The following is a 27235-nucleotide window of genomic DNA, read 5'->3' on the forward strand; positions in this document are numbered from 1 at the left end:
CGTTATTCCTCGATATATAATATTGTTTGAAATAATTTTAGAAAACCTTGTAAAGCCGAAAGGCATAAAATAAAGTATCCATATCTATTTATTTAAAAGTAAACAAGAATTATCATTGCGGTTATTTTATATATATCTTTTTTGAAAACATTGAATATTATATTTCTGCAATAGGAAAAGATAGGGAAGTATAAAAATTTAAATCAATACAATGTATGAAAAAATTATTTTTAATCAATTTTCGTTTCAATAAAAAAAAATATATATTGATATTTGTTCCATACAAAACTTATTACTGCTAATTAAGTACACTGTACTAAATTGAGTTACCACGATCAAGCTCGTCCACGCCTTCAGTATCGTTATCGTCATATGCTATACGTCATTTCCAAGGAGGCTTACTCTTCTGATCTATTTTTGTAAGCATTTTTTGTGGAAGAGGTATATGTTCGCTAATATCGTGCACAGTCTACTACGAAAAATGACGTTATTCATATATGTACACACATACACACAAACACACACACACACACACACACACGCGCGCGCGCGCGCGATTAGATCATCAAATTTTCTGCAATAAACAAACCTCAGAACTTGGTTGCCACGTGACGCTATCTTCACTCATTGTACTCAATTCCTTTTTTAAATAATGTTTTTTCGGTACTTCTCTGCATTCCAATGGTGGACTCGAAATACTGCTTTTAGGTTTTGAATCTTTATCCTCCTTTGCTAGTTGCATTTCTGCGATCTATAAAAAATTTACTTGCATTTGATTGTGTATACTAAGATTATCGTTTATATCTCAATCTTACCATTTTTACATATTTTCGGAGATCATCCTTTGATTCATTTCTATTAGTCAAGGGCATATTTTCGATAGAATTTGTTGTTATCACACTATCGTTTTGATCTTCAAGAGGTTGGACATTGATCAAATTATGTGCCTCTAACGGCTGAACTACACGTTTCATTAATTCCCGAGAAAGTTTGGTGTAACAATTTGGCATAGATTCAGATTTTTTAGGACCCTTAAAATCAAAATATTTGTCTGCGTGGATTCTCTGAATTGGAGAAATATTATCTACATTACTGCCTGTAACAAAATTTTTTATATTTGTTTATGTATTACTACAACTACTACTATTACAATTATAATAATATTAACAATTAATTGTAGGCAAATTAAAATATATTCTGTAATCAACCTGATATAATATGCAATGCCTGTTGCCATTGCTTTTGCATAACGGAATGTAATTGTTCCGCAAGTTGAGATTTTGTTGCACGTTGAGAATTCAAGTGTGTTTCTAATATAGACGATTTCTGTAAAGCTTCAGCTAATTGCAATTCGCATAATCGTTTCTCCTCTTTATGTTTTTCCTCTAACAAGTTTATCTCCAAACGGTGTCTGTAAAATAATCCAATATTCAATTTAGAGCCTGATTAGAAGCCTAGTTATATATATATATTTTATGCATTGCTATATATAGATATAGCGAACGAACTTATCGATAATATCCTTTATTTTCCTAGCAGCACATTCAGCTATAACTTGTTGTCTTCTTTTCAATTCTTCTAAAAATTCTGACTCGGCATTGTCAAGCTGCATTTGAAATTCTTGCAATTTTGCTTTTACCACTTCGTCAACCTGTTTCTGATAAACCTCTTGTAATTCGGCTCTGATCTTTTCCCTTTGCTCTGCAATAGATTTGGTTTCGTCTTTAGCTAATTTCTGAAACAATAATAAATGCAAATGAAATACGTGATTGAAAACTTTTGATAATTGTGACAAATATAGTTCAATGTAATATATTACCTCAGCTTTCTTAGCATTGTCAATAGATACAAGCAAAGATGAATTCTTCTGTTCTAAGATGGAATTTCTATTTATCTCTTCTTTGAGTTTAAGCTGTAAATTCTCTTTTTCTTGTTTTAGCACTGTTAATTCAGCTTCACAAGCATCTAATGCTTTATGAATAACACCCATCTCACTTCGCACCTCACCCCCTCTCAAACGTTCTTTATTCAATTCCGATTGGACGATTCTCAATGTTTCTTCACTTTGTTGATTCTTCTCTAAAAGCTTGTTAAATTCTATTTTCATTTGTTCATATCGATTTTCTGCTTCTTGAACCAGTGATTTATAACTTTCTAATTCATCTGCATGAGTTTTCAGCAAATCAACTTTCTCTTTGATCATGGTATCACTCTTTTCTTTATATCCAGCTGCCAAGTCTAAAGCTTTCGATAATTCTCCCTCGAGCCGTTTGACTTGAGTTTGAAATTCTGAAATCTCAGACTGGTGTTTTTCTATGATATTTTGCAAATTGGTCTGTGAATTTCTGTGTTCAACTTTTAATATTTCGACTTGTTGCTTTAATTTAGACCAAGATGTATGAAATTGAGATATCAAAACATTTTTTTCATTATCGACTCTAACCGCTACCGCTACTTTTTCTTGTTGTTCTAGCAAACGTTTTTGAAGTTCTTGAATCAGATGTTCACAATGCTAAAATAAAAAAAATAATTCTTATGTTATTTATTTACATATTGTATTTTTATAATACCTCTCTGCGGAATTTCTCTTCTTCTATCTTGATCCTCAGCGTTTCTTCTTGTGATCTGATTGGATTAGAATCCCAGAAATCCGAAAGTGATAAAAGTCGTTGACACTTTCTATAAATAAATTATACATATAATTATACATATAATTCATTAATAATTGTATTTTTGAATTCTTTGTAATATTTTAACTGTATATTGTATAAATAAAAAAATTAATGTGCATTAAAAATTTTATCAAGAGGCACGGTAGTGCCTCACGCCAAGTGTATGCGCAGCGAGGCACCACCGTGCTTCTTTTACGCGAGACGTCGTTTGCGAGAAGACCGTAATTATCGGATCTCAATAACGACTGAATTGATTGATATTAATTACCTTAAATAAAGATCCGTATTTGTTCCAACATGTGCAATACTTTTTCCAAAATCAGATTTTTCTTTATCGTATAAATTTTCGTTATGTTGAGATATTTTATAAAGATCTAAAGGTTCTGTGTTACTATGTTGTACAGTTTTTAAAGGGTTCATATCAGAAACCTTAGTCGATTCATTAATATGTGATATAGGACCTGTATTCATAATGGAAGATTTTGATTGAGTATAGGCACAGCTTGAATTTGTTTCATCTGTTATTAAAACGTTTGATTCTGGCGTTGATTTTTTTGGCTTAATATTGTCAATCGTGGCTGATAAATTAAATAAGTGATCTACATTTTTTATATTTTCTATCGTAAACCCATTTGATTTTATAACAGGCTGAGCGTTTTGTTCCCAAGTCTTAAATTCAGAAATCATCTTGTCAGTTTCATTTAGGTGGAATGAATCATTGTACGGCAATGATATATTGGGGAATGTTTTGTTTGTCTTCTTTTGAGAAAAGGCTGATGAAGTATCAGTGAGTTCGGTATCTTTGTTCTTCCATGATTGAAAATCTAATTTTCGATGCGCATTAAGCTTATGTTGCACCTCCTTTTCTGGACTGCTTGCATTGTCGACAGTTTTAGTCGATAATATTGGGTGCAGAAGCTCATTGCGATATTGGTATCCACTGGTATTATTTATCCTCCTTGACAATTCTAATTCAGTAGCTTCCATTTCTTGGAGCAATTCATCAACCTCCGACAGTTCCATTTCCTGTACTATTCTAGGGTGAGTTTGCAGCAGCTGACCTATCGATGCATTAGATGAATTTGACGCAGGTACTGTCAAACATGAGGAATTGTAGGGTTTACAATATAAGTTACTCATACAACAATCATTTGATCGAAGAGACAAGTTAGAGTCCTTCTTCATGGACATAACAGTTGCATGCGAGAACCCAGTACCACAGGAAGCAGGAGGTACCACAAAGGAGTCAGAATATGAAGTTAAAGCATCATGCTTGATCCGAGCAAAAGAGTTAGTATTATTAGTCAAATTAGGGGTAGCAGCTGTCGAAGGATTACATCCAGACCTCACGTCATTCTTCAGGAAGTTAGTACAGCTCTGCGACGAATGTCCATTCGGAGTGGAAGGAACGGACAGAGATTTACGCGGCTTCACGGGAGTATTTTGCAAGCTGGCGCCTTGACTTACGGAGAGCCTAGTTCTGGGTAGAGTTTGCCGTTGATAAGGCGTACAACCGCCGTGGACCGGCTGAGAGTCGTTAAGCAGACTGTTCGGCGCGGAGACGTCTAGGCTACTATCTCTGAATTCGATTGCAGAGACGCGGGACTCCAGCGATTGCATATGCCCCACCAGCTCTGAGATAACGCCGGTCTTCCCGCAATCCGTTTTGGCGTGATTGCTCGAGCACGAGTCCGAATCGGAAGACGATACGTGGAATATATCGGGCGGGATCAGGAGCAGAACATCCGTGTCATCGGATTCACTCATTATCCATCTAAACAGTCGTCTGCCACCGGTATTGAATTATAAAGCAACTACCACGATATATTTAGCGACCAGATATTTGTAAAGCGTCCCGTCGTTAACGTTTGTTTACGGAGAAGCAGCCCGCGCCATACCGGTTAGGTTACGTTAGGTTAAATTTCCAGTAGCGCGTACCTACGTAACGAGGTATAGGGTTGCGACACGAAGTGTATATTATGCATTCGAGTTACATTCATAAATAGCAATTAATCATTTCCAGTCCGCCGATAACAAATTGCATCGCGAAAATATACACAGCTCCGACATTTCATAAACAAACTAGAGAGAGACTCGAGTGGACATGCCCATTAATGTTTAATCACCGAACTCTCGAGACTCCAGATGGCGTCGCGACGGATTCAATGTTCGCAAAAACGACTAAAAAAATATATTGTAAATAAAAAAATACATTTATATTTAAAAAACCAATATTTTTTTGTTATTTTATATAAATTTAATGTATAGATAAAATAATTTATCTAATAATATAATGATATTATCGTTTTCATAATATATCGAATCAATTATCGATCGATGTGAGAGATCGATTTGACTCATATTTTAATTTTCACATACTTTCTATTTTTATGTAAAAGTAATTAGAATTTGTGAAACATAATTTAAACATGAATTAATAATAATTAGCCGTATTAGTGCAAAAAACGCAAAGTTCAAAACAGTATATATCGTAGAGGCACTCATCTTGACGTGTGAAGTTAGCACTAGAGATGATCATCTCTGGCTCGAGCCAACTTAATAGAGTTCTCTATTATAGGGGTTCACTTTCTTTCCGGCACGGAACGGGGTTCACTTTTCTTCCGGAACGGACGGGGTTCACTTTCTTTCCGGAACGGAACGGGACGCAGGACTGATCAGCTCCCGATCGAGTCTTCTTCGTCAATCATCTAATCGGTAACTATGATGTATATTTATCTTGTACTATGTTTGTTCGAACGCGTATTCCTCGTAGCGTAAATCGCGACGCGTGGAGCGGTCGCATGATTGTAAGATGCGACAATAATTCCGTGCAAAAGTCGATCGCGCGGGAAAGGTACCTTCTTCGCCACAGCGTTCTCTCTTTATTTCACTCGTGGAATCCGTGATAATTAATAGCAATCCCGAAGCGTATCGGCTTTGCGACATGTAATCACATTTACCTGTCATTTTCAGAACGCAACGAATGTGGAACGACCCGCCACCGCTATCGTCGTGCAGAACAAGTGCTATCGCCAAGTATTTAATCGGTAAGTCTTATTAGGTTAAATTTGTGTCGCAAATCGCTCGAACGCGTATACATCGATCCATACTAGTTCGAACGCAGATCGCGATATGTTAATCGTGGCCCACGAAGTTGACTGTGAGCAGGAAAGAAACTTCTATCGCCATTCTTAATTGCATTTTTTTCTCATTTTCAGAACGTGACGGATGTGGAACGACCCGGCGCTATATAGAACGGCATCGCAGATCATAACTGGTAAGTGTAACGTACACATCTCACAATCAGTAAGCAAGAAATAATTTAAGATTTTGTAAATCATAAACTAATATTAAGATTTTATTTAATTATAACTCCATCGTAGTTTATTATAACATTAAAATAATATTAATATGTATCAAATTTGTTAATTCTTTTTATGAATTGTGATAATAATTTATTTGACGTTTTCAACATCATTTTAATTTTATACATATAGCTTTCAAATAGAAGACAACTAAATTTATCCAGTGAACCAAATTTTCTTTACATCTTCTGTTAAATGAATAAGATTATGAACATTATATGATTTATAAATTTTTATTCACATAAGTCACCAAATTCTTTTACAAAATATTATAATAATTCATTTATCTAAATACATTTTGTTATTAAATTGTCACATATTAGTATCCGAATTGCGTAATGTAAAGATAGAAAATGCAGATAATAATGCTTTTTAAAATACGGTTTTATCATCTATGAACCATAATGTAACAAAAAATTCTAAATTTAACCGCATTCCATCTGTCATATTCTGTTATTAGTCTAGGTTTTCTTGCAAACTTATGACGAGTTGAATTGTATATTAATTTCAGTTTTTCATTAATAGCAACGATATTTTTTTTATTAGACGAGTTTCGTGAATGCCTTTAATACAAAAACTTAACAAACGTCTCATAATTTCTAATAGTACAAAATGCATAGTCAAAAGGAAAATTTGTGACAAGTCCAATTTTTAAATCACATAAAATAAACTTTTCTTTGTGATAATCTTCATTAGTCCGTAAATAAAATTTATTTGTTCGTAGTTCTGTTTTTAATTCTGGGAAAGTCATTCTATTATTTATAAACAGACTTTGGTTAAATATTTGATACAGCTATGATAAGAGTCAAAAATTTTACACACATACAAAGGCATCCCAAAGAATCTCATTAATGTTTATTTTTAAAACTTGATTATTTAACTGCAAACATTCTGTTTGAAAGATTTACATTTTTAAAATAAATTAAAAAAAATTAAATTAAAAAAATATATAATAGTTTTTAAGCTTATTATATCCATAACAAACAGCAATTGGGAATAACATGAGTTGCTTTAAATCACCAATTTTAACTAAAATAGGCCAAAATTGACTGCCACTACTTTTTGTTAGAGGAAATCCGCAGGAAAATATTATACAAAAATTACTGCACAAAAAAAGCATATTTATGTGCATGAATTTCTGCAGTTTTTACACATTTTTGTACAAAGTTTTCGCCTTCAGAATTTTTCTGCAGAAAATTTTGCAGAAATTTATGTAACTTTTTAAAAAGGCAAGAAATTTCAGAAAACGTTATATATAATTCTGCAAAATATTGTGCAGAAAAATTTGGAAGGCGAAAACTTTGTATAAAAATCTGTAAAAACCAAAGAAATTCATACACAAATATATACAATTTTTGGTGCAATAATTTTTGCATAATTTTTCCTACGGAAATCCATCAATATTAATTGATATGTTAACTACATCTCTTGAAAAATTACTTTGAATTAATTGTAATAATAAATTTGGTTTCAATCTAAAGTGACGTGCTGGATAGGTATAACAATTTTAGCGACAATTCTCGAGTTCTTGTATAGTTTTGTGCTTTAATATCGTTTCTAAACAGAGTTCTGGCGTTTAAACGGGTGCACATAATTTTAAATGCGCGAAATCAGCACGACACTCGAACAAATGTGTCGTGCTGGATAGTTATGACAATTCTGGCGACAAATCTCGACAGTTCTCGTATAGTTTTGTGCTTTGATATCATTTTTAAAAAGAGTTCTGGCGTTTAAACGCTGAAAGCTGAATAAGCATTAATCAACCGAGTAATATAATGTCAATATTATAATTCTATATTGAACAATGCAACAATTACGTACAGTATATGTTACATTTATAATGTTGAATATGAAATTATAACATTATTTTGTTACTTGGGGTTTACTGGAAAAGAAAGCGAGGACAGGAGAATATTGAAATAATAATCCATTTGTCGTACGATTTGTAAGAAATGCTTGATAAACTTTATTCTACATCGTGCATCAAGTTACTCTTCGGGACAAACGTCTCGATTCAGCGTACAGATTATCGTTAACTAAAATTAATTAAAGTATGTTAAAATTAACTGGACGTCTGCCGGTCCAACACATCAATCGACTTTACAGTCGTTGCTGAGATTGGCAGTAAAAATTGCCGCGTGCACTCATAAAAGAATTATTTAATTTTAAGACATCATAATGTTTATCTTTTATCTTTAGGCGCTGATGCTAGTCAAATATCAGTCGCATGAAAAAGGTGGCCGCTCTCAGGTTCCTCTCTACTTACATCTACAATATTAATTCGTTTATTTTAACATATTGACAACAACCATTATAATAAAAAGCAAATATTATTAAATGTTTGTTGCTTATTATTTGTTGCTTAATAACATTTTTTAACAAAAGCTAAAAATAAAACTTTGAAAACATGTCAATTACTGAAAACTGTCTTCAGATAGTAAAGCAATTTTTATAATAATATTTTATATTTTGTAATAATTATTGTTTTTGCAATATAACCAAAAACGAGTGTTTGAAAAATTGGACATGAAAATTGGTATAGTATAGCAATAGTGGTAAAATTCAGGCATAATCCGTAATAGAAGAATTAATTGTAAAATAAATTTTTAAATTAAGACATTTTTGTAGTAAGATACATTTTTAAGTATTAAATAACAAAGTTTGTAAAATAAAGAAAATTAAATATTTCCAAAATAAAGATAATTTAAAGACTAAAAGATAAAAGTAATTTAAAGTCTAAAAAATAAAAATAAATCATGTATTTAAAAAATACAAATTTTATTTGTTATAAAATAAAACTCTATTGTTTAATAAATTTATATATAGAAATCTAAATTGTACTGAAATCTATTTATAATATATTGTAATAATTACAAATACATATTTTTTATGTATACTTACGTGCACACGTATACTAATTATCTATATTAATTATTTCTTGGAATTTAAATTGTTTTTAAATGCTTATATGCGTCTTGGAATAAAATTTATGCGATGCGGATCAAGAGGGCAATGGAAAAAATCAAATTCTACTCGTAGATTCTTTAAGTAATCAACGGGTTCCAAATAGAAATTGTGAATTAGAGAAGCTATTATTGCTTTCATCTCCAGCATAGCAAATTGTAGACCTATAATTTGATGTATCACAATTTGTTTATATAAAATAATAAGTATTGATAAATATCTTACCAATGCAATTACGTGGTCCAGCACTGAATGGCATATAGGAGTAAGGGTGACGATTTTGGATATTCTCAGGTAAAAATCTATCTGGGTCAAATATTTCTGGATTTGGCCAAAAGTTAGAGTCTCTGTGAACACCGCAAATATTAAGCAGCACTATTGTTCCGGTAGGTAATAAACATGATTCTGAAAAACACGTTTAATAAATGTAATATAAATATCTAATAAAAGATGTTCATAAAAATTTTATAAAAAATAAATATCTATAATGTATAATATGTTAAATTTTAACAGTTTTGTACTAATGTTTAATTAACTTGAACAATTAATTAAAAAAATGTTACTTATAATATCTTATTTTTTTATTAAAATGATATCAATAATTTTAAACTAAAAATTATATATTTTATTATATAAAAAATATATAAGATATTCTATCAGATAAGACCTACTTAATTTACTTGGGTAATTTACTGAATTTAGTTTCTTGTGAAATTTTATATATCAAAAGATGTACAAAGTTTCGCAAAAAATATCAGCACAAAAATTCAGTTGTATATAAGGTCTTAATATAAGGTCTTGTCTTTGATTGTATTTGCACATGTTTTCTATTTTTTATTATTAATTTATTTTTAAAAACTTTATTTATGAGTTATTATAAATATTAAAATAAACCAAGTAAGAATAAAATTTTTATTTTAATTATTTACAAAAATAAAATATATCTTCTATACAAAATATTTTAAAATAAACAAAAAAGTTCTTATAAATCTTATATAAACATATAAACATAGTAAGCTCCTATGAACATATAGTAAGGTTCAAATAAAGAATGAAAAATAAATTGGTAATTACAAAAAAAAATTAAATGTTATCTTTTAAAGTAAATTTAAAATAATTATCAATCACAAAAGCAAAATTCCTTAGAGTTTATTTTACAGTTAAAAATCACAATAATTTTTAAAATTTGTTAATCATTTAAATGCAATTTTAATTTCTCAAAAGTTAGTAGTCTTGAAAACACTTATCTTTTAGTGTTTAACCCTTACATACATAACAAACAAATAACAATAATATATAAGTAAAATGTAAATAAGCCTTATTTGTGTGTATCTGTGTGCGTGTGTGTTTTGTACACATATATAAATAACAGATTAATTATTTACATACTTAATTGTGCTTCTGTCGAAGTAACTCGTGCTATCAAAGGATAAGTCGGATATAAACGCAACGCTTCTTTAATACATCTCTCTAAATAATGTAGATCTTGCAACGATTTAGTAAGTTTTCCTTGATTCTCTTGCATAGTATCATCAATTTCTTTTCTGACACAATCCTGTCATTGTTAATGAAAAAAAATTAAGAAATCTTTTTTATTATTTTGATGTTTATTTGTACACAAAAATAAAATATTGCAGAAGATTTACAACTTATTTTAAAGATTAATACTTCCCAAGTATATGAATTAGATTTAAAATATTTGTTAAATATATTTATAGTACGTATATTTAAGTATGTTTAAAATAATTAAACAGAGAACAATTTCAGAAAAACGCTTTTTATATATTATATTAAAAAATCATTGCACGGGAAACATGCATGCGTACACGGATGTAAACAACAAAATGATTATTATTATTTTGTTAAAATATTGCGATTAAAAAAAATTAAATAATTTTCTTAATTCAACAAGTTACTTATTAGACTTGTTTTTTTAGTTTTTTCTTCCTTTATTTAGTCTTTTCTTTTAACTACAATGCTTATAATATACCTGGATATTTTTATTTTCGGCCAGCAGTCCTAAGGTATAGGATATAGCTACTGCTGTAAAAGTACCCTGTAATTACAATGTTTTTTATATACATGTAAGTAATGTAATTAAAAAAAGAAAATTTACGTTCATACCTTAATTATAAAATAACTGATTTCCTCTTTAATATCGGAATCAGTTAAAAGACCCTCTTGAGACGCCAATATTAAAAGATCCAACATAGCGAGCGGTTTTTTATCCACTAAATCAAATTATACAAGTACTAATTTTAGAGTACAATTTTTTATTGTTACTTCTGTTAATTATTAAATTAATTCAATGTTGAATTCAAATTATATTACAAATATTAAATTTAATTGTCGGTAATATTATAATATTATAGTATAAATACAATAACATTTAAATCTTTTAATGCAACAATATCTTTTTATATTGGAAAATCGTACATAGTACAAAGATGAATTGTACTATGTACAATCCATCTATATTTTAAATTTAATTCATATTTAATCTATTTTACTTTTAGCGATTTTGATTTGTAGTACGTACTTTCAATAGTCTCTGCATCAATTGCCACTTTGCTAAAATTCCTGAAGTATTGTTTATGGTGTTTATGGTAAACTTTTCTCTCTGCAATAATCTGCACATAACCATTGATTTTCTTTTTATTAATTGTGTAAAGACGTGTTTTATTACTATTTATGAATTGTCTTATTATTTTTTTATACGAAAATTAATTTTTTATACGAAAATTATTTTTTTATACGAAAATTATTTTTATCTTCTTTAACTTTTTGTGTTTCTACATAATAAAATAATAGTATAAATTATTTAAGAGACACAGAGAGGGAGGGGAGGGAGGGCGAGAGAGAGAGAGAGAGAGAGAGAGAGAGAGAGAGAGAGAGAGAGAGAGAGAGAGAGAGAGAGAGAGAGAGAGAGAGAGAGAGAGAGAGAGGGAGAGAGAGAGCGAGAAAGAGAAAGAGAGAGAGAAAATTTTTACATACTTTCTCAATAAATCCGTGAAATATCTTCAAGATCTTTGTTTGCTCTCTGCCTTTTGACGTTAACGAGAATATCCAATTGCTAAACAGCCACAGTCTTAATAATCTAAATCGTAATTACATAATGTTATTAATATAAATTTAAATGTTAGTATTATTTTATAAAAAATTTCCTTAATTATAAGCATTTATTTATATTTATATTTAAGCAAAACAGCAAAAAATATACATATAATTTATAAACAATTTAAATGAAAAGTATATTGAATAATTTTTAGACTTAAAGCTTTCATACATATATATATGATATATATTGAATGACATATACAAGACTGTCTTGACAATTCACTAATTTAAAGATTTGTTATTGAGAGATAGAACTTCTCCAGATTTCATACATTGTTTGATACATCATATTGTTACAAAATTCTAACATTTAATATATTGAAATCTTAAACAGTTTTTACATTAAAATAACAACAGATTATACAGACTATTATGATTATATACAGTTTAATTTACTTCTGCTAATTAATACTTTTCTGATTACTTAAGGAGATTTATACATATATGTAAATAAAACACGTTATTATGCAATTATTGTAAAAAAAAATTATTGAGATAAAATGTGATTTTTTGTGTAATTATTTTACATTAACTTTTTTTAAAGATATTTAATAATATACTTTTACCTATAATTTAAAAGTTCAATTATTTGATGAATTGCTTTCAGATACTGTTGCTGAAATAAACCCATTTCTTGCAGAGAAATCCCCATGGCAGTTTCTGAAAAACATTATATTATTGCAGTTGCAAGTATTACTTTACAAATATCTTTGTAAAAATTTAACGACTTTAATTTAATATCCATAGCATCCATATTTTACGTGAAATTTATATTGATTTTTATTATTTCTTATACATTCAGAATAAAATCTATTAAAACATAACCATAATAATACCACATATTGCATTCAATGTATGTTCGCTAATAAACGGTATTAAATCTTTTGTAATAATTCCTTCTGTATTCTTTAAAGATTTTGTCATGCTTTTGCCCTCTTTGATTAAAATTTCAGTAAATTGCTGTAATATATTAAAATGGAATACAGGAGTTAATACTTTTCGCCGTGATTGCCATGCAGAACCTGAAATAATATCATGATGATAACCCAGTAAATAATATGGTAATACTTTTAAATATAAATATAAATTAATTTATGCTGAGCACTTTCTTCCTTTTTAATTGATATTAATTGTTAATTAGCATCAAATATTTAATATTTGTTTTTTCTTAAATACGTTGAAAAATAAATAATCCATAGGTATCAACAACGTATCACAACACGGAGGTAATTTTGTAATTTTGAAAAAGTGCCAAAAGAAGTGTCAAAAATATAATTATAAGCAATCACTTTTTTAGACAAATATATTAATAAAAATCTTTTTTTTTCAACGATTTTGTGTAAAATATTTGCATAATAATGTATTTTATTTATATGTTTGTATAAATCTAATTATATAATTATATAAATATTAATTAGTAGAAATAAACGAAACTGTATATATAACTGTATATATAAGTAAGAGAATTAAAAAATTTTATTATGATAAAATTTAAACATTTAAGAGTTTAAGTTGTGTTTTTCTAACCGATATTCCAAAGAATATTTTGGTATAATTTATAGTGGTAAACAGAATCGATATATTTATTTTTAATATGTTAAAAACTTGTTTAACACTTATGATTTCCATTATGTCGAGCTTTCCTACCTTTATCAAAATGTAATACTCAGCAGTATTAAATTGTCTAAGTAATATTAAAAATACCAACAGTAGTGCTTTTAATATTTAAAATGTATATTAATTACTGGCCTATTTAATACTGCTCAGTATTACAGTTGTACAAGAGTAGTTGTAAAAAAGGGTCAATAAAAGTTTCATAAAAATAACAAAAATTTTAATGACTTAGTACTTTTCGATAACGGTAAAGCTGACGAGTTTTTAAATGGATAATTTAATATTTTTTGCAACAAATAATAAATAACTTTAACGAGTAATTTTTAATATTTTCCTAACACTATATATACATATATATATATATATATATACTACATATATGATTATGAACATATATGACAATAAATTACATATATGATATTACCTATTTTGGTAAGAACATTCATACCAAACCATGGACGCAATATATTATAGTACGCACTTTTTTCTAAATGTTTAGTTCCGCTCAATATTACCTAAAAATGATAAATAATGATAATAAATTAAATTAAACTATGTGACATAATTTTAATAAACATTCTTAATTAATTCTTAATTTAAATCTTTGTTATTTTATTATCTTTGAAATATCAATTCTGATAAGAATTATTTTTTTTAATGTAAGTAAAAGTTCTTAAATTTCCATTTTGTCAATTAGATATACGGAATTTAATTCTTTTATATTTTATTACCTGTAAGTCATCGGGATGACGAATAGATACAATAAGTATAAAGAAGAAATCTATGAATTTACAAACCGGATAAAACATGTCAGTATAATTATTGAAAAGTTTCCAAAGCTCCTCTGAAAATTAATCAAGTATCTCTCATAATTAATATATAAATACACAGTATAATTAAACTAAAGCATTACCTATTCTATATTTTATAAATAGACGCAAAAAAATGTCACAAAATCTTGCACTATTTTGTTGAAATATTTTTAGTTAAGGTTGAGATCTTTTTGAAACTCTATATAAAAATTTTTTTACGTTGGGGAAAATTAAAGTTACGAGCCTTCAAAGTTTAGGTAATGAGGGCTACAAAATGGACGATAGTAATATTTGGTCCTTTATAAAAACTAAACAAACTGTTATTATTGTACTTATATGTGTGTTTGTACATCGGTGTGTTCAAATGCATGTTTATGCACAATCATATAAATATATAAATATTTGCGTATATTCTTTATCTTATTCTCTTCTTTTTGCATATAAAGTTGACATTCTAATCTATACAAAAAAATATACAAAAAATTGTAAGCGTATTTAATTAAAAAATTTGTGCAAAACGTTTAGTTATTTAACAATCTAAAAACGTGTTTTAATATGTTGTAAATTGATATATTAATAACTAGATAGAAATTGGAAGTATTATATATTACATTTATATATTAAATAATTTATTTTATTATTAAAACAATATTACAAAAATTTAAAGTTACAAGAAATATTTTTAAATATTATTTAAAATTAAATGAAAATATAAAACCAATGTTAGATTCTAATTAAAACATTTTATTTAAACTTTAATTTTATTTAGTTTTCGATATTGCTATAACAAAAAATTCGTAAAAAATAAAATAAAAAATTTGCACGTATGAAAAAATTATTTTAAACACGCACGATAAGATTATATGTATTTTAAAAAATTTTTCCGAAACAGCCTGGTTAAAAATTATGCTCGTACTATGGCCGACAATGTACTAAATGTATTCCTTACATGCTACATATTTTTTAAATGGATAGGGACAGTTATTTTTTATGGTGGTGTATAACACGAAAAAAACGCGGTAGTCACTCTCGTTAAAACATGTAAACAGAAATTTAAACTTGCAATTAATATTTACATTTTTTAAAAAAGTTTATTCATGGAAATGTTTTACAAAATATAACTTACCTTGTGAAATTAGGTTTAGTAATATACACATAATAGATGAGATCCCTGTATAGCCTGGTATTTTATTGATTAACCGTCGATATTGCACATAATAATGATACGCCACAATAAGAATAAGTAATAATAATAATAATAATAATAATATAGTAACAAACATTTTTGTGATAATGTGGCTGTTATAATCAGGTTCAATTTTAAATCTCGTTTCTTTTCAGTTCTTGAATTGCATGTAAAAAATATTTTATATTTATATGGTGACAAATCTTATTATTATTCTGATAATACTGATAAATTTATGTAAACATTGATAAGTAAAACATAACATGTTAAAATACGATCATAATTAAACAGATATAAAGAATCCTATCTTAAAAGTCATAAAACTTCTTTTCCGCGATGTTTATTGGTTTTTTCGCTTAGATTGTGTTGCGAAAATAACTGTCACTGCAATCAAATTTTGACAGCTGTCAAATTTGTATAGATAGTAATCTATACAATTATCATTGTAGTTTATTTTCAAAATGTAAAAAATAAAAAATTAGATAGCACGCACGAAGCGTGCGTCTTTAGCTAGTGTCTAGTATAAAAAATAAATTTTTTTGTTTTTAAAATGAAAACTATGAAGCAAGTAAAAATTGTATAAAGTTTACAAAAAATTTTTAATTTTCAATTTTTAACTTTTATTGTTCTTTTTCTTAAATAATGAAATTTGTTTACTTCATGAAATAATTGTTAATAGAAACCTTTCCAGAATTCATAATTGCGTGTAATGTGAATGTGTTATATTAGTTTATAATTAATTCAAATAAACTTATATATAAATATAAATAATTTCAAGAAACCTTTTTGTTACTATGCACAGTTAATTTGTAACGAAGTAAATTTTTCTCACTACGTATTCGCTTCTCACTACGTGCTCTCGGAAATGACTGTTGACTCACTACTTATCGTAGTAGATTATTAGTATTTATAAGTTGTGTTTCTGTTGTGAGTCAAAAGTAGTCGTGAGACAAAAATACAAGCGCTCAGCATAGAATCTTGAAAAATAACTTATAACACTTATTATAATATTGAATTTATCATACTTATAACTACTGAAATCAGAAGCTAATAATGAAACATGTTTTGATATGTTGCTTGACTTTTTGTGATAAACGGCAAGTTATAGTACTGGAGATAAAAGCTTATTATATACATGTGTCGATAATCCTTGAATATTTTATCAGTTGAATCTTGAATCAAGAACAGTTGCGTAATGTCTAAAGATGACGTGAGAAATGATTAAGATAAAACGTATATATATATATTTTGTAATTAAAACATTTAACTGTTTCTAAATTAGTAAATAAATATAATCGAACAAATTATAATATATATCATGATGCATTATTTAATACAATAACATATACTGTTAAGTATCTATGTTATAAGAATATCAATTATTTGTTATTGTAATATGTTATAACTAAAGTCTAGATGTTTGCGCATGATCCCATGTCGCGCGCAGAAAGCCGTAAAGTGCAAATGAGTGAAGATATTCGCTGAAGTGAAATAACAACATTTCTGAAGAAGAATAGATGCTCGCCGACTTCATCTATGAATAACCGATATTCAATAGCTGTATCTATTTTGCTTCAACGAATATTCTCACTCATTCGTACCTTGTGGTCGACATGGGATCGTGCATAAACATCCGGACTCTAGTTATAGCATTATTAGTTTATATAATATAATTTTATATAATAATAATAAAATATATTATTAATTTTTTCAAAAGATGAAAATACAATATTTTTCTTTTTCTGTGTTACATGTTTACTGGATCAATTTTTATTGTATTACTAGCATGCATTGAAGCTTTCCGCAAAAGAATATCCGTAACGTGTCACGTTACGTTAGATATCTATTTTAAACTTAAATAGAAAATCTGATAATATTGAACATTACATTAAATTTACTGTTATGTACAGATTTATTATAGGTGTTACACTTAGTTTTGAGAATAGAAATCAAATGTATTAATGCTGTAAATAGATAAATTTCTTATTGAATTTGTTGTCACAGCTTTTGCATTTGTGGACATAATCTAACAGTTGCAAAATTATTGTTTTAAAAATATTTATTATATATAATCTCTTTTATAACGCATAAAAATGGAGCATAGTAAATGACATTTTTTCAATAGTATACTACAACAAAGTAAACTATTTAAGATGCTAATATAGCTCTGTAATTAGTTTATGACATCTTAAGACAGTACTTAGAGATTTTAAGATGATATTAAATATAATACTTATATTTAAGACTCGATTACTGTCCATAATTTCATTTTTGAAATAATTTATGATAATTAAGCAAATATAAACTAAAATATTTTATTTAATGAATTTAGATAGATCTTAGTTATATTATTATTTATTTTCTTATTTATTTTCAGTTAGTTACAATACACATTTACATTATACACTGAGAAAAAAAAGTAATTGGTTCAACAAAATTTTTTAGTTGCGGGCTACCAACAAAAGATATATTCATGCAATGCAATATAAATACATAGTCCAATAAACGTTATTGCACTTGCATTAACAGCAAATATTATTATATTTGCTTGTAAATATATCTTTTGTTGGCAGTCCGCAACTAAACGTTTTGTTAAATCAATTTTTTTTCTCAGTGTAAATATGCACATATACATATATATTATTTTAATTATTGATGTGTATCTATAAATACATATAATATGCATGTTAATTTTCTTCATTTTTATACACAATGCAATTGTCATTTCTTGGAATTTAAATTGTTTTTAAATGCTTATATGCGTCTTGGAATAAAATTTATGCGATGCGGATCAAGAGGGCGATGGAAAAAATCAAATTCTACTCGTAGATTCTTTAAGTAATCAACGGGTTCCAAGTAAAAATTGTGAATTAGAGAAGCTATTATTGCTTTCATCTCCAGCATAGCAAATTGTAGACCTATAATTTGATGTATCACAATTTGTTTATATAAAATAATAAGTATTGATAAATATCTTACCAATGCAATTACGTGGTCCAGCACTGAATGGTATATAGGAGTAAGGGTGACGATTTCGGATATTCTCAGGTAAAAATCTATCTGGGTCAAATATTTCTGGATTTGGCCAAAAGTTAGAGTCTCTGTGAACACCGCAAATATTAAGCAGCACTATTGTTCCGGTAGGTAATAAACATGATTCTGAAAAACACGTTTAATAAATGTAATATAAATATCTAATAAAAGATGTTCATAAAAATTTTATAAAAAATAAATATCCATAATGTATATGTTAAATTTTAACAGTTTTGTACTAATGTTTAATTAACTTGAACAATTAATTAAAAAAAATGTTACTTATAATATCTTATTTTTTTATTAAAATGATATCAATAATTTTAAACTAAAAATTATATATTTTATTATATAAAATATATATAAGATATCCTATCCGATAAGACCTACTTAATTTACTTGGGCAATTTACTAAATTTAGTTTCTTGTGAAATTTTATATATCAAAAGATGTACAAAGTTTCGCAAAAAATATTAGCACAAAAATTTAGTTGTATATAAGGTCTTAATATAAGGTCTTGTCTTTGATTGTATTTGCACATGGTTTTCATTTTTTATTATTAATTTATTTTTAAAAACTTTATTTATGAATTATTATAAATATTAAAATAAACCAAGTAAGAATAAAATTTTTATTTTAATCATTTACAAAAATAAAATATATCTTCTATACATATATTTTAAAATAAACAAAAAAGTTCTTGTAAATTTTATATAAACATAAACATTGTAAGCTCCTATAAACATAGTAAGGTGCAAATAAAGAATAAATAATAAATTGGTAATTAAAAAAAAATTAAATGTTATCTTTTAAAGCAAATTTAAAATAAATATTAGTCACAAAAGCAAAATTCTTTAGAGTTTATTTTACAGTTAAAAATCACAATAATTTTTAAAATTTGTTAATCATTTAAATGCAATTTTAATTTCTCAAAAGTTAGTAGTCTTGAAAACACTTATCTTTTAGTGTTTAACCCTTACATACATAACAAACAAATAACAATAATATATAAGTAAAATGTAAATAAGCCTTATTTGTGTGTATCTGTGTGCGTGTGTGTTTTGTACACATATATAAATAACAGATTAATTATTTACATACTTAATTGTGCTTCTGTCGAAGTAACTCGTGCTAGCCAAGAATTAATCGGATATAAACGCAACGCTTCTTTAATACATCTCTCTAAATAATGTAGATCTTGCAACGATTTAGTAAGTTTTCCTTGATTCTCTTTCATAGTATCATCAATTTCTTTTCTGACACAATCCTATCATTGTTAATGAAAAAAGATTAAGAAATTTTTAATTATTTTGATGTTTTATTTGTACACAAAAAGAAAATACTGTAAAAGTTTTACAATTTATTTTAAAGATTAATATTTCCCAAGTATATAAATTATATTTAAAATATTTGTTAAATATATTTATATAAGTATGTTTAAAATAATTAAACAGAGAACAATTTCAGAAAAACGTTTTATATATATTATATTAAAAAACCATTGCACGGGAAACATGCATGCGTACACGGATGTAAACAACAAAATAATTATTATTATTTTGTTAAAATATTGTGATTAAAAAAAATTAAATAATTTTCTTAATTCAACAAGTTACTTATTAGACTTATTTTTTTAGTTTTTTCTTCTTTTATTTAGTCTTTTCTTTTAACTACAATGCTTAACGTTTATAACATACCTGGATATTTTTATGTTCGGCCAGCAGTGCTAAGGTATAGGATATAGCTACTGCTGTAAAAGTACCCTGTAATTACAATGTTTTTTATATACATGTAAGTAATGTAATTAAAAAAAGAAAATTTACGTTCATACCTTAATTATAAAATAACTGATTTCCTCTTTAATATCGGAATCAGTTAAAAGACCCTCTTGAGACGCCAATATTAAAAGATCCAACATAGCGAGCGGTTTTTTATCCACTAAATCAAATTATACAAGTACTAATTTTAGAGTACAATTTTTTATTGTCACTTCTGTTAATTATTAAATTAATTCAATGTTGAATTCAAATTATATTACAAATATTAAATTTAATTGTCGGTAATATTATAATATTATAGTATAAATACAATAACATTTAAATCTTTTAATGCAACAATATCTTTTTATATTGGAAAATCGTACATAGTACAAAGATGAATTGTACTATGTACAATCCATTTATATTTTAAATTTAATTCATATTTAATTTATTTTGCTTTTAGCGATTTTGATTTGTAGTACGTACTTTCAATAGTCTCTGCATCAATTGCCACTTTGCTAAAATTCCTGAAGTATTGTTTATGGTGTTTATGGTAAACTTTTCTCTCTGCAATAATCTGCACATAACCATTGATTTTCTTTTTATTAATTGTGTAAAGACGTGTTTTATTACTATTTATGAATTGTCTTATTATTTTTTTATACAAAAATTAATTTTTTATACGAAAATTATTTTTTTATACGAAAATTATTTTTATCTTCTTTAACTTTTTGTGTTTCTACATAATAAAATAATAGTATAAATTATTTAAGAGACACAGAGAGGGAGGGGAGGGAGGGCGAGAGAGAGAGAGAGAGAGAGAGAGAGAGAGAGAGAGAGAGAGAGAGAGAGAGAGAGAGAGAGAGAGAGAGAGAGAGAGAGAGAGAGAGAGAGAGAGAGAGAGAGAGAGAGAGAGAGAGGGAGAGAGAGAGCGAGAAAGAGAAAGAAAGAGAGAAAATTTTTACATACTTTCTCAATAAATCCGTGAAATATCTTCAAGATCTTTGTTTGCTCTCTGCCTTTTGACGTTAACGAGAATATCCAATTGCTAAACAGCCACAGTCTTAATAATCTAAATCGTAATTACATAATGTTATTAATATAAATTTAAATGTTAGTATTATTTTATAAAAAATTTCCTTAATTATAAGCATTTATTTATATTTATATTTAAGCAAAACAGCAAAAAATATACATATAATTTATAAACAATTTAAATGAAAAGTATATTGAATAATTTTTAGACTTAAAGCTTTCATACATATATATATGGTATATATTGAATGACATATACAAGACTGTCTTGACAATTCACTAATTTAAAGATTTGTTATTGAGAGATAGAACTTCTCCAGATTTCATACATTGTTTGATACATCATATTGTTACAAAATTCTAACATTTAATATATTGAAATCTTAAACAGTTTTTACATTAAAATAACAACAGATTATACAGACTATTATGATTATATACAGTTTAATTTACTTCTGCTAATTAATACTTTTCTGATTACTTAAGGAGATTTATACATATATGTAAATAAAACACGTTATTATGCAATTATTGTAAAAAAAAATTATTGAGATAAAATGTGATTTTTTATGTAATTATTTTACATTAACTTTTTTTAAAGATATTTAATAATATACTTTTACCTATAATTTAAAAGTTCAATTATTTGATGAATTGCTTTCAGATACTGTTGCTGAAATAAACCCATTTCTTGCAGAGAAATCCCCATGGCAGTTTCTGAAAAACATTATATTATTGCAGTTGCAAGTATTACTTTACAAATATCTTTGTAAAAATTTAACGACTTTAATTTAATATCCATAGCATCCATATTTTACGTGAAATTTATATTGATTTTTATTATTTCTTATACATTCAGAATAAAATCTATTAAAACATAACCATAATAATACCACATATTGCATTCAATGTATGTTCGCTAATAAACGGTATTAAATCTTTTGTAATAATTCCTTCTGTATTCTTTAAAGATTTTGTCATGCTTTTGCCCTCTTTGATTAAAATTTCAGTAAATTGCTGTAATATATTAAAATGGAATACAGGAGTTAATACTTTTCGCCGTGATTGCCATGCAGAACCTGAAATAATATCATGATGATAACCCAGTAAATAATATGGTAATACTTTTAAATATAAATATAAATTAATTTATGCTGAGCACTTTCTTCCTTTTTAATTGATATTAATTGTTAATTAGCATCAAATATTTAATATTTGTTTTTTCTTAAATACGTTGAAAAATAAATAATCCATAGGTATCAACAACGTATCACAACACGGAGGTAATTTTGTAATTTTGAAAAAGTGCCAAAAGAAGTGTCAAAAATATAATTATAAGCAATCACTTTTTTAGACAAATATATTAATAAAAATCTTTTTTTTTCAACGATTTTGTGTAAAATATTTGCATAATAATGTATTTTATTTATATGTTTGTATAAATCTAATTATATAATTATATAAATATTAATTAGTAGAAATAAACGAAACTGTATATATAACTGTATATATAAGTAAGAGAATTAAAAAATTTTATTATGATAAAATTTAAACATTTAAGAGTTTAAGTTGTGTTTTTCTAACCGATATTCCAAAGAATATTTTGGTATAATTTATAGTGGTAAACAGAATCGATATATTTATTTTTAATATGTTAAAAACTTGTTTAACACTTATGATTTCCATTATGTCGAGCTTTCCTACCTTTATCAAAATGTAATACTCAGCAGTATTAAATTGTCTAAGTAATATTAAAAATACCAACAGTAGTGCTTTTAATATTTAAAATGTATATTAATTACTGGCCTATTTAATACTGCTCAGTATTACAGTTGTACAAGAGTAGTTGTAAAAAAGGGTCAATAAAAGTTTCATAAAAATAACAAAAATTTTAATGACTTAGTACTTTTCGATAACGGTAAAGCTGACGAGTTTTTAAATGGATAATTTAATATTTTTTGCAACAAATAATAAATAACTTTAACGAGTAATTTTTAATATTTTCCTAACACTATATATACATATATATATATATATATATACTACATATATGATTATGAACATATATGACAATAAATTACATATATGATATTACCTATTTTGGTAAGAACATTCATACCAAACCATGGACGCAATATATTATAGTACGCACTTTTTTCTAAATGTTTAGTTCCGCTCAATATTACCTAAAAATGATAAATAATGATAATAAATTAAATTAAACTATGTGACATAATTTTAATAAACATTCTTAATTAATTCTTAATTTAAATCTTTGTTATTTTATTATCTTTGAAATATCAATTCTGATAAGAATTATTTTTTTTAATGTAAGTAAAAGTTCTTAAATTTCCATTTTGTCAATTAGATATACGGAATTTAATTCTTTTATATTTTATTACCTGTAAGTCATCGGGATGACGAATAGATACAATAAGTATAAAGAAGAAATCTATGAATTTACAAACCGGATAAAACATGTCAGTATAATTATTGAAAAGTTTCCAAAGCTCCTCTGAAAATTAATCAAGTATCTCTCATAATTAATATATAAATACACAGTATAATTAAACTAAAGCATTACCTATTCTATATTTTATAAATAGACGCAAAAAAATGTCACAAAATCTTGCACTATTTTGTTGAAATATTTTTAGTTAAGGTTGAGATCTTTTTGAAACTCTATATAAAAATTTTTTTACGTTGGGGAAAATTAAAGTTACGAGCCTTCAAAGTTTAGGTAATGAGGGCTACAAAATGGACGATAGTAATATTTGGTCCTTTATAAAAACTAAACAAACTGTTATTATTGTACTTATATGTGTGTTTGTACATCGGTGTGTTCAAATGCATGTTTATGCACAATCATATAAATATATAAATATTTGCGTATATTCTTTATCTTATTCTCTTCTTTTTGCATATAAAGTTGACATTCTAATCTATACAAAAAAATATACAAAAAATTGTAAGCGTATTTAATTAAAAAATTTGTGCAAAACGTTTAGTTATTTAACAATCTAAAAACGTGTTTTAATATGTTGTAAATTGATATATTAATAACTAGATAGAAATTGGAAGTATTATATATTACATTTATATATTAAATAATTTATTTTATTATTAAAACAATATTACAAAAATTTAAAGTTACAAGAAATATTTTTAAATATTATTTAAAATTAAATGAAAATATAAAACCAATGTTAGATTCTAATTAAAACATTTTATTTAAACTTTAATTTTATTTAGTTTTCGATATTGCTATAACAAAAAATTCGTAAAAAATAAAATAAAAAATTTGCACGTATGAAAAAATTATTTTAAACACGCACGATAAGATTATATGTATTTTAAAAAATTTTTCCGAAACAGCCTGGTTAAAAATTATGCTCGTACTATGGCCGACAATGTACTAAATGTATTCCTTACATGCTACATATTTTTTAAATGGATAGGGACAGTTATTTTTTATGGTGGTGTATAACACGAAAAAAACGCGGTAGTCACTCTCGTTAAAACATGTAAACAGAAATTTAAACTTGCAATTAATATTTACATTTTTTAAAAAAGTTTATTCATGGAAATGTTTTACAAAATATAACTTACCTTGTGAAATTAGGTTTAGTAATATACACATAATAGATGAGATCCCTGTATAGCCTGGTATTTTATTGATTAACCGTCGATATTGCACATAATAATGATACGCCACAATAAGAATAAGTAATAATAATAATAATAATAATAATATAGTAACAAACATTTTTGTGATAATGTGGCTGTTATAATCAGGTTCAATTTTAAATCTCGTTTCTTTTCAGTTCTTGAATTGCATGTAAAAAATATTTTATATTTATATGGTGACAAATCTTATTATTATTCTGATAATACTGATAAATTTATGTAAACATTGATAAGTAAAACATAACATGTTAAAATACGATCATAATTAAACAGATATAAAGAATCCTATCTTAAAAGTCATAAAACTTCTTTTCCGCGATGTTTATTGGTTTTTTTCGCTTAGATTGTGTTGCGAAAATAACTGTCACTGCAATCAAATTTTGACAGCTGTCAAATTTGTATAGATAGTAATCTATACAATTATCATTGTAGTTTATTTTCAAAATGTAAAAAATAAAAAATTAGATAGCACGCACGAAGCGTGCGTCTTTAGCTAGTGTCTAGTATAAAAAATAAATTTTTTGTTTTTAAAATGAAAACTATGAAGCAAGTAAAAATTGTATAAAGTTTACAAAAAATTTTTAATTTTCAATTTTTAACTTTTATTGTTCTTTTTCTTAAATAATGAAATTTGTTTACTTCATGAAATAATTGTTAATAGAAACCTTTCCAGAATTCATAATTGCGTGTAATGTGAATGTGTTATATTAGTTTATAATTAATTCAAATAAACTTATATATAAATATAAATAATTTCAAGAAACCTTTTTGTTACTATGCACAGTTAATTTGTAACGAAGTAAATTTTTCTCACTACGTATTCGCTTCTCACTACGTGCTCTCGGAAATGACTGTTGACTCACTACTTATCGTAGTAGATTATTAGTATTTATAAGTTGTGTTTCTGTTGTGAGTCAAAAGTAGTCGTGAGACAAAAATACAAGCGCTCAGCATAGAATCTTGAAAAATAACTTATAACACTTATTATAATATTGAATTTATCATACTTATAACTACTGAAATCAGAAGCTAATAATGAAACATGTTTTGATATGTTGCTTGACTTTTTGTGATAAACGGCAAGTTATAGTACTGGAGATAAAAGCTTATTATATACATGTGTCGATAATCCTTGAATATTTTATCAGTTGAATCTTGAATCAAGAACAGTTGCGTAATGTCTAAAGATGACGTGAGAAATGATTAAGATAAAACGTATATATATATATTTTGTAATTAAAACATTTAACTGTTTCTAAATTAGTAAATAAATATAATCGAACAAATTATAATATATATCATGATGCATTATTTAATACAATAACATATACTGTTAAGTATCTATGTTATAAGAATATCAATTATTTGTTATTGTAATATGTTATAACTAAAGTCTAGATGTTTGCGCATGATCCCATGTCGCGCGCAGAAAGCCGTAAAGTGCAAATGAGTGAAGATATTCGCTGAAGTGAAATAACAACATTTCTGAAGAAGAATAGATGCTCGCCGACTTCATCTATGAATAACCGATATTCAATAGCTGTATCTATTTTGCTTCAACGAATATTCTCACTCATTCGTACCTTGTGGTCGACATGGGATCGTGCATAAACATCCGGACTCTAGTTATAGCATTATTAGTTTATATAATATAATTTTATATAATAATAATAAAATATATTATTAATTTTTTCAAAAGATGAAAATACAATATTTTTCTTTTTCTGTGTTACATGTTTACTGGATCAATTTTTATTGTATTACTAGCATGCATTGAAGCTTTCCGCAAAAGAATATCCGTAACGTGTCACGTTACGTTAGATATCTATTTTAAACTTAAATAGAAAATCTGATAATATTGAACATTACATTAAATTTACTGTTATGTACAGATTTATTATAGGTGTTACACTTAGTTTTGAGAATAGAAATCAAATGTATTAATGCTGTAAATAGATAAATTTCTTATTGAATTTGTTGTCACAGCTTT

The 27235-nt window shown here is 26.4% G+C and overlaps 3 protein-coding genes and 1 long non-coding RNA gene across 8 annotated transcripts; 1 reads left to right on the forward strand and 3 right to left on the reverse strand.

Annotated features, from left to right (window-relative positions):
• Positions 1-214: 214 nt before the first annotated feature.
• Positions 215-4824, reverse strand: LOC105833121 (GRIP and coiled-coil domain-containing protein 2). 4 transcript variants are annotated; one of them, XM_028190753.2, is made up of 8 exons: positions 3815-4824; positions 2941-3733; positions 2571-2679; positions 1509-2512; positions 1209-1411; positions 816-1096; positions 590-751; positions 215-469 (listed from the first exon to the last, which is right to left on the reverse strand). In XM_028190753.2, exons 1-8 carry the CDS (start codon positions 4437-4439, stop codon positions 383-385), a joined length of 3264 nt encoding a protein of 1087 aa, XP_028046554.2. In that variant the 5' UTR covers positions 4440-4824; the 3' UTR covers positions 215-382. The 4 variants fall into 4 exon arrangements, with proteins under 4 accessions (XP_028046554.2, XP_012530039.2, XP_012530038.2 ...); XM_012674585.3 differs by having other exon boundaries at positions 215-472; positions 1509-1735; positions 1820-2512; positions 2941-4823; XM_012674584.3 differs by having other exon boundaries at positions 1509-1735; positions 1820-2512; positions 2941-4822.
• Positions 4825-4987: 163 nt separating this feature from the next.
• LOC118645990 lies at positions 4988-8719 on the forward strand. Its single transcript, XR_004963623.1, has 4 exons — positions 4988-5387; positions 5646-5719; positions 5891-5949; positions 8237-8719. It is a non-coding gene; the product is annotated as an uncharacterized LOC118645990 (long non-coding RNA).
• A 217-nt stretch (positions 8720-8936) lies between these two features.
• Positions 8937-18796, reverse strand: LOC105830279 (cytochrome P450 4C1). Of its 2 annotated transcripts, none has more exons than XM_036288148.1 (13): positions 18710-18796; positions 15671-15887; positions 14464-14576; positions 14157-14247; positions 12955-13140; positions 12685-12778; positions 11996-12098; positions 11541-11631; positions 11126-11232; positions 10992-11057; positions 10391-10556; positions 9227-9406; positions 8937-9165 (listed from the first exon to the last, which is right to left on the reverse strand). In XM_036288148.1, the coding sequence occupies exons 2-13, from the start codon at positions 15825-15827 to the stop codon at positions 9002-9004; spliced, it is 1518 nt and encodes a 505-aa protein (XP_036144041.1). In that variant the 5' UTR covers positions 15828-15887; positions 18710-18796; the 3' UTR covers positions 8937-9001. The 2 variants fall into 2 exon arrangements, with proteins under 2 accessions (XP_036144041.1, XP_036144040.1); XM_036288147.1 differs by lacking the exon at positions 18710-18796 and adding an exon at positions 16513-16965.
• A 1646-nt stretch (positions 18797-20442) lies between these two features.
• On the reverse strand, positions 20443-26462 carry LOC118646380 (cytochrome P450 4C1-like). Its single transcript, XM_036289083.1, has 10 exons — positions 26010-26462; positions 25168-25384; positions 23961-24073; positions 23654-23744; positions 22452-22637; positions 22182-22275; positions 21493-21595; positions 21010-21100; positions 20595-20701; positions 20443-20526 (listed from the first exon to the last, which is right to left on the reverse strand). Exons 2-10 carry the CDS (start codon positions 25322-25324, stop codon positions 20443-20445), a joined length of 1026 nt encoding a protein of 341 aa, XP_036144976.1. The 5' UTR covers positions 25325-25384; positions 26010-26462.
• Positions 26463-27235: the final 773 nt, after the last annotated feature.

The sequence above is a fragment of the Monomorium pharaonis genome, chromosome 6 (assembly GCF_013373865.1).
Source record: "Monomorium pharaonis isolate MP-MQ-018 chromosome 6, ASM1337386v2, whole genome shotgun sequence".
Classification (NCBI taxonomy): domain Eukaryota; kingdom Metazoa; phylum Arthropoda; class Insecta; order Hymenoptera; family Formicidae; genus Monomorium; species Monomorium pharaonis.

Excerpts from the sequence above, each read along its gene's own strand:
- LOC105833121 (XM_028190752.2), bottom strand. The coding sequence starts at position 4,439 with ATGAGTGAATCCGATGACACGGATGTTCTGCTCCTGATCCCGCCCGAT. Across the intron at positions 1,412-1,508 it reads ATAAAGGATATTATCGATAA|ACACCGTTTGGAGATAAACT; the intron begins GTTCGTTCGCTA and ends ATTATTTTACAG. Across the intron at positions 470-589 it reads CGTGGCAACCAAGTTCTGAG|ACTGTGCACGATATTAGCGA; the intron begins GTTTGTTTATTG and ends TTTTCGTAGTAG.
- LOC105830279 (XM_036288148.1), bottom strand. The coding sequence starts at position 15,827 with ATGTTTGTTACTATATTATTATTATTATTATTATTATTACTTATTCTT. Across the intron at positions 14,577-15,670 it reads ACTAAACCTAATTTCACAAG|AGGAGCTTTGGAAACTTTTC; the intron begins GTAAGTTATATT and ends ATTAATTTTCAG. Across the intron at positions 12,779-12,954 it reads TACATTGAATGCAATATGTG|AAACTGCCATGGGGATTTCT; the intron begins GTATTATTATGG and ends AATGTTTTTCAG.
- LOC118646380 (XM_036289083.1), bottom strand. The coding sequence starts at position 25,324 with ATGTTTGTTACTATATTATTATTATTATTATTATTATTACTTATTCTT. Across the intron at positions 24,074-25,167 it reads ACTAAACCTAATTTCACAAG|AGGAGCTTTGGAAACTTTTC; the intron begins GTAAGTTATATT and ends ATTAATTTTCAG. Across the intron at positions 22,638-23,653 it reads GAATGTTCTTACCAAAATAG|GTTCTGCATGGCAATCACGG; the intron begins GTAATATCATAT and ends ATATTATTTCAG.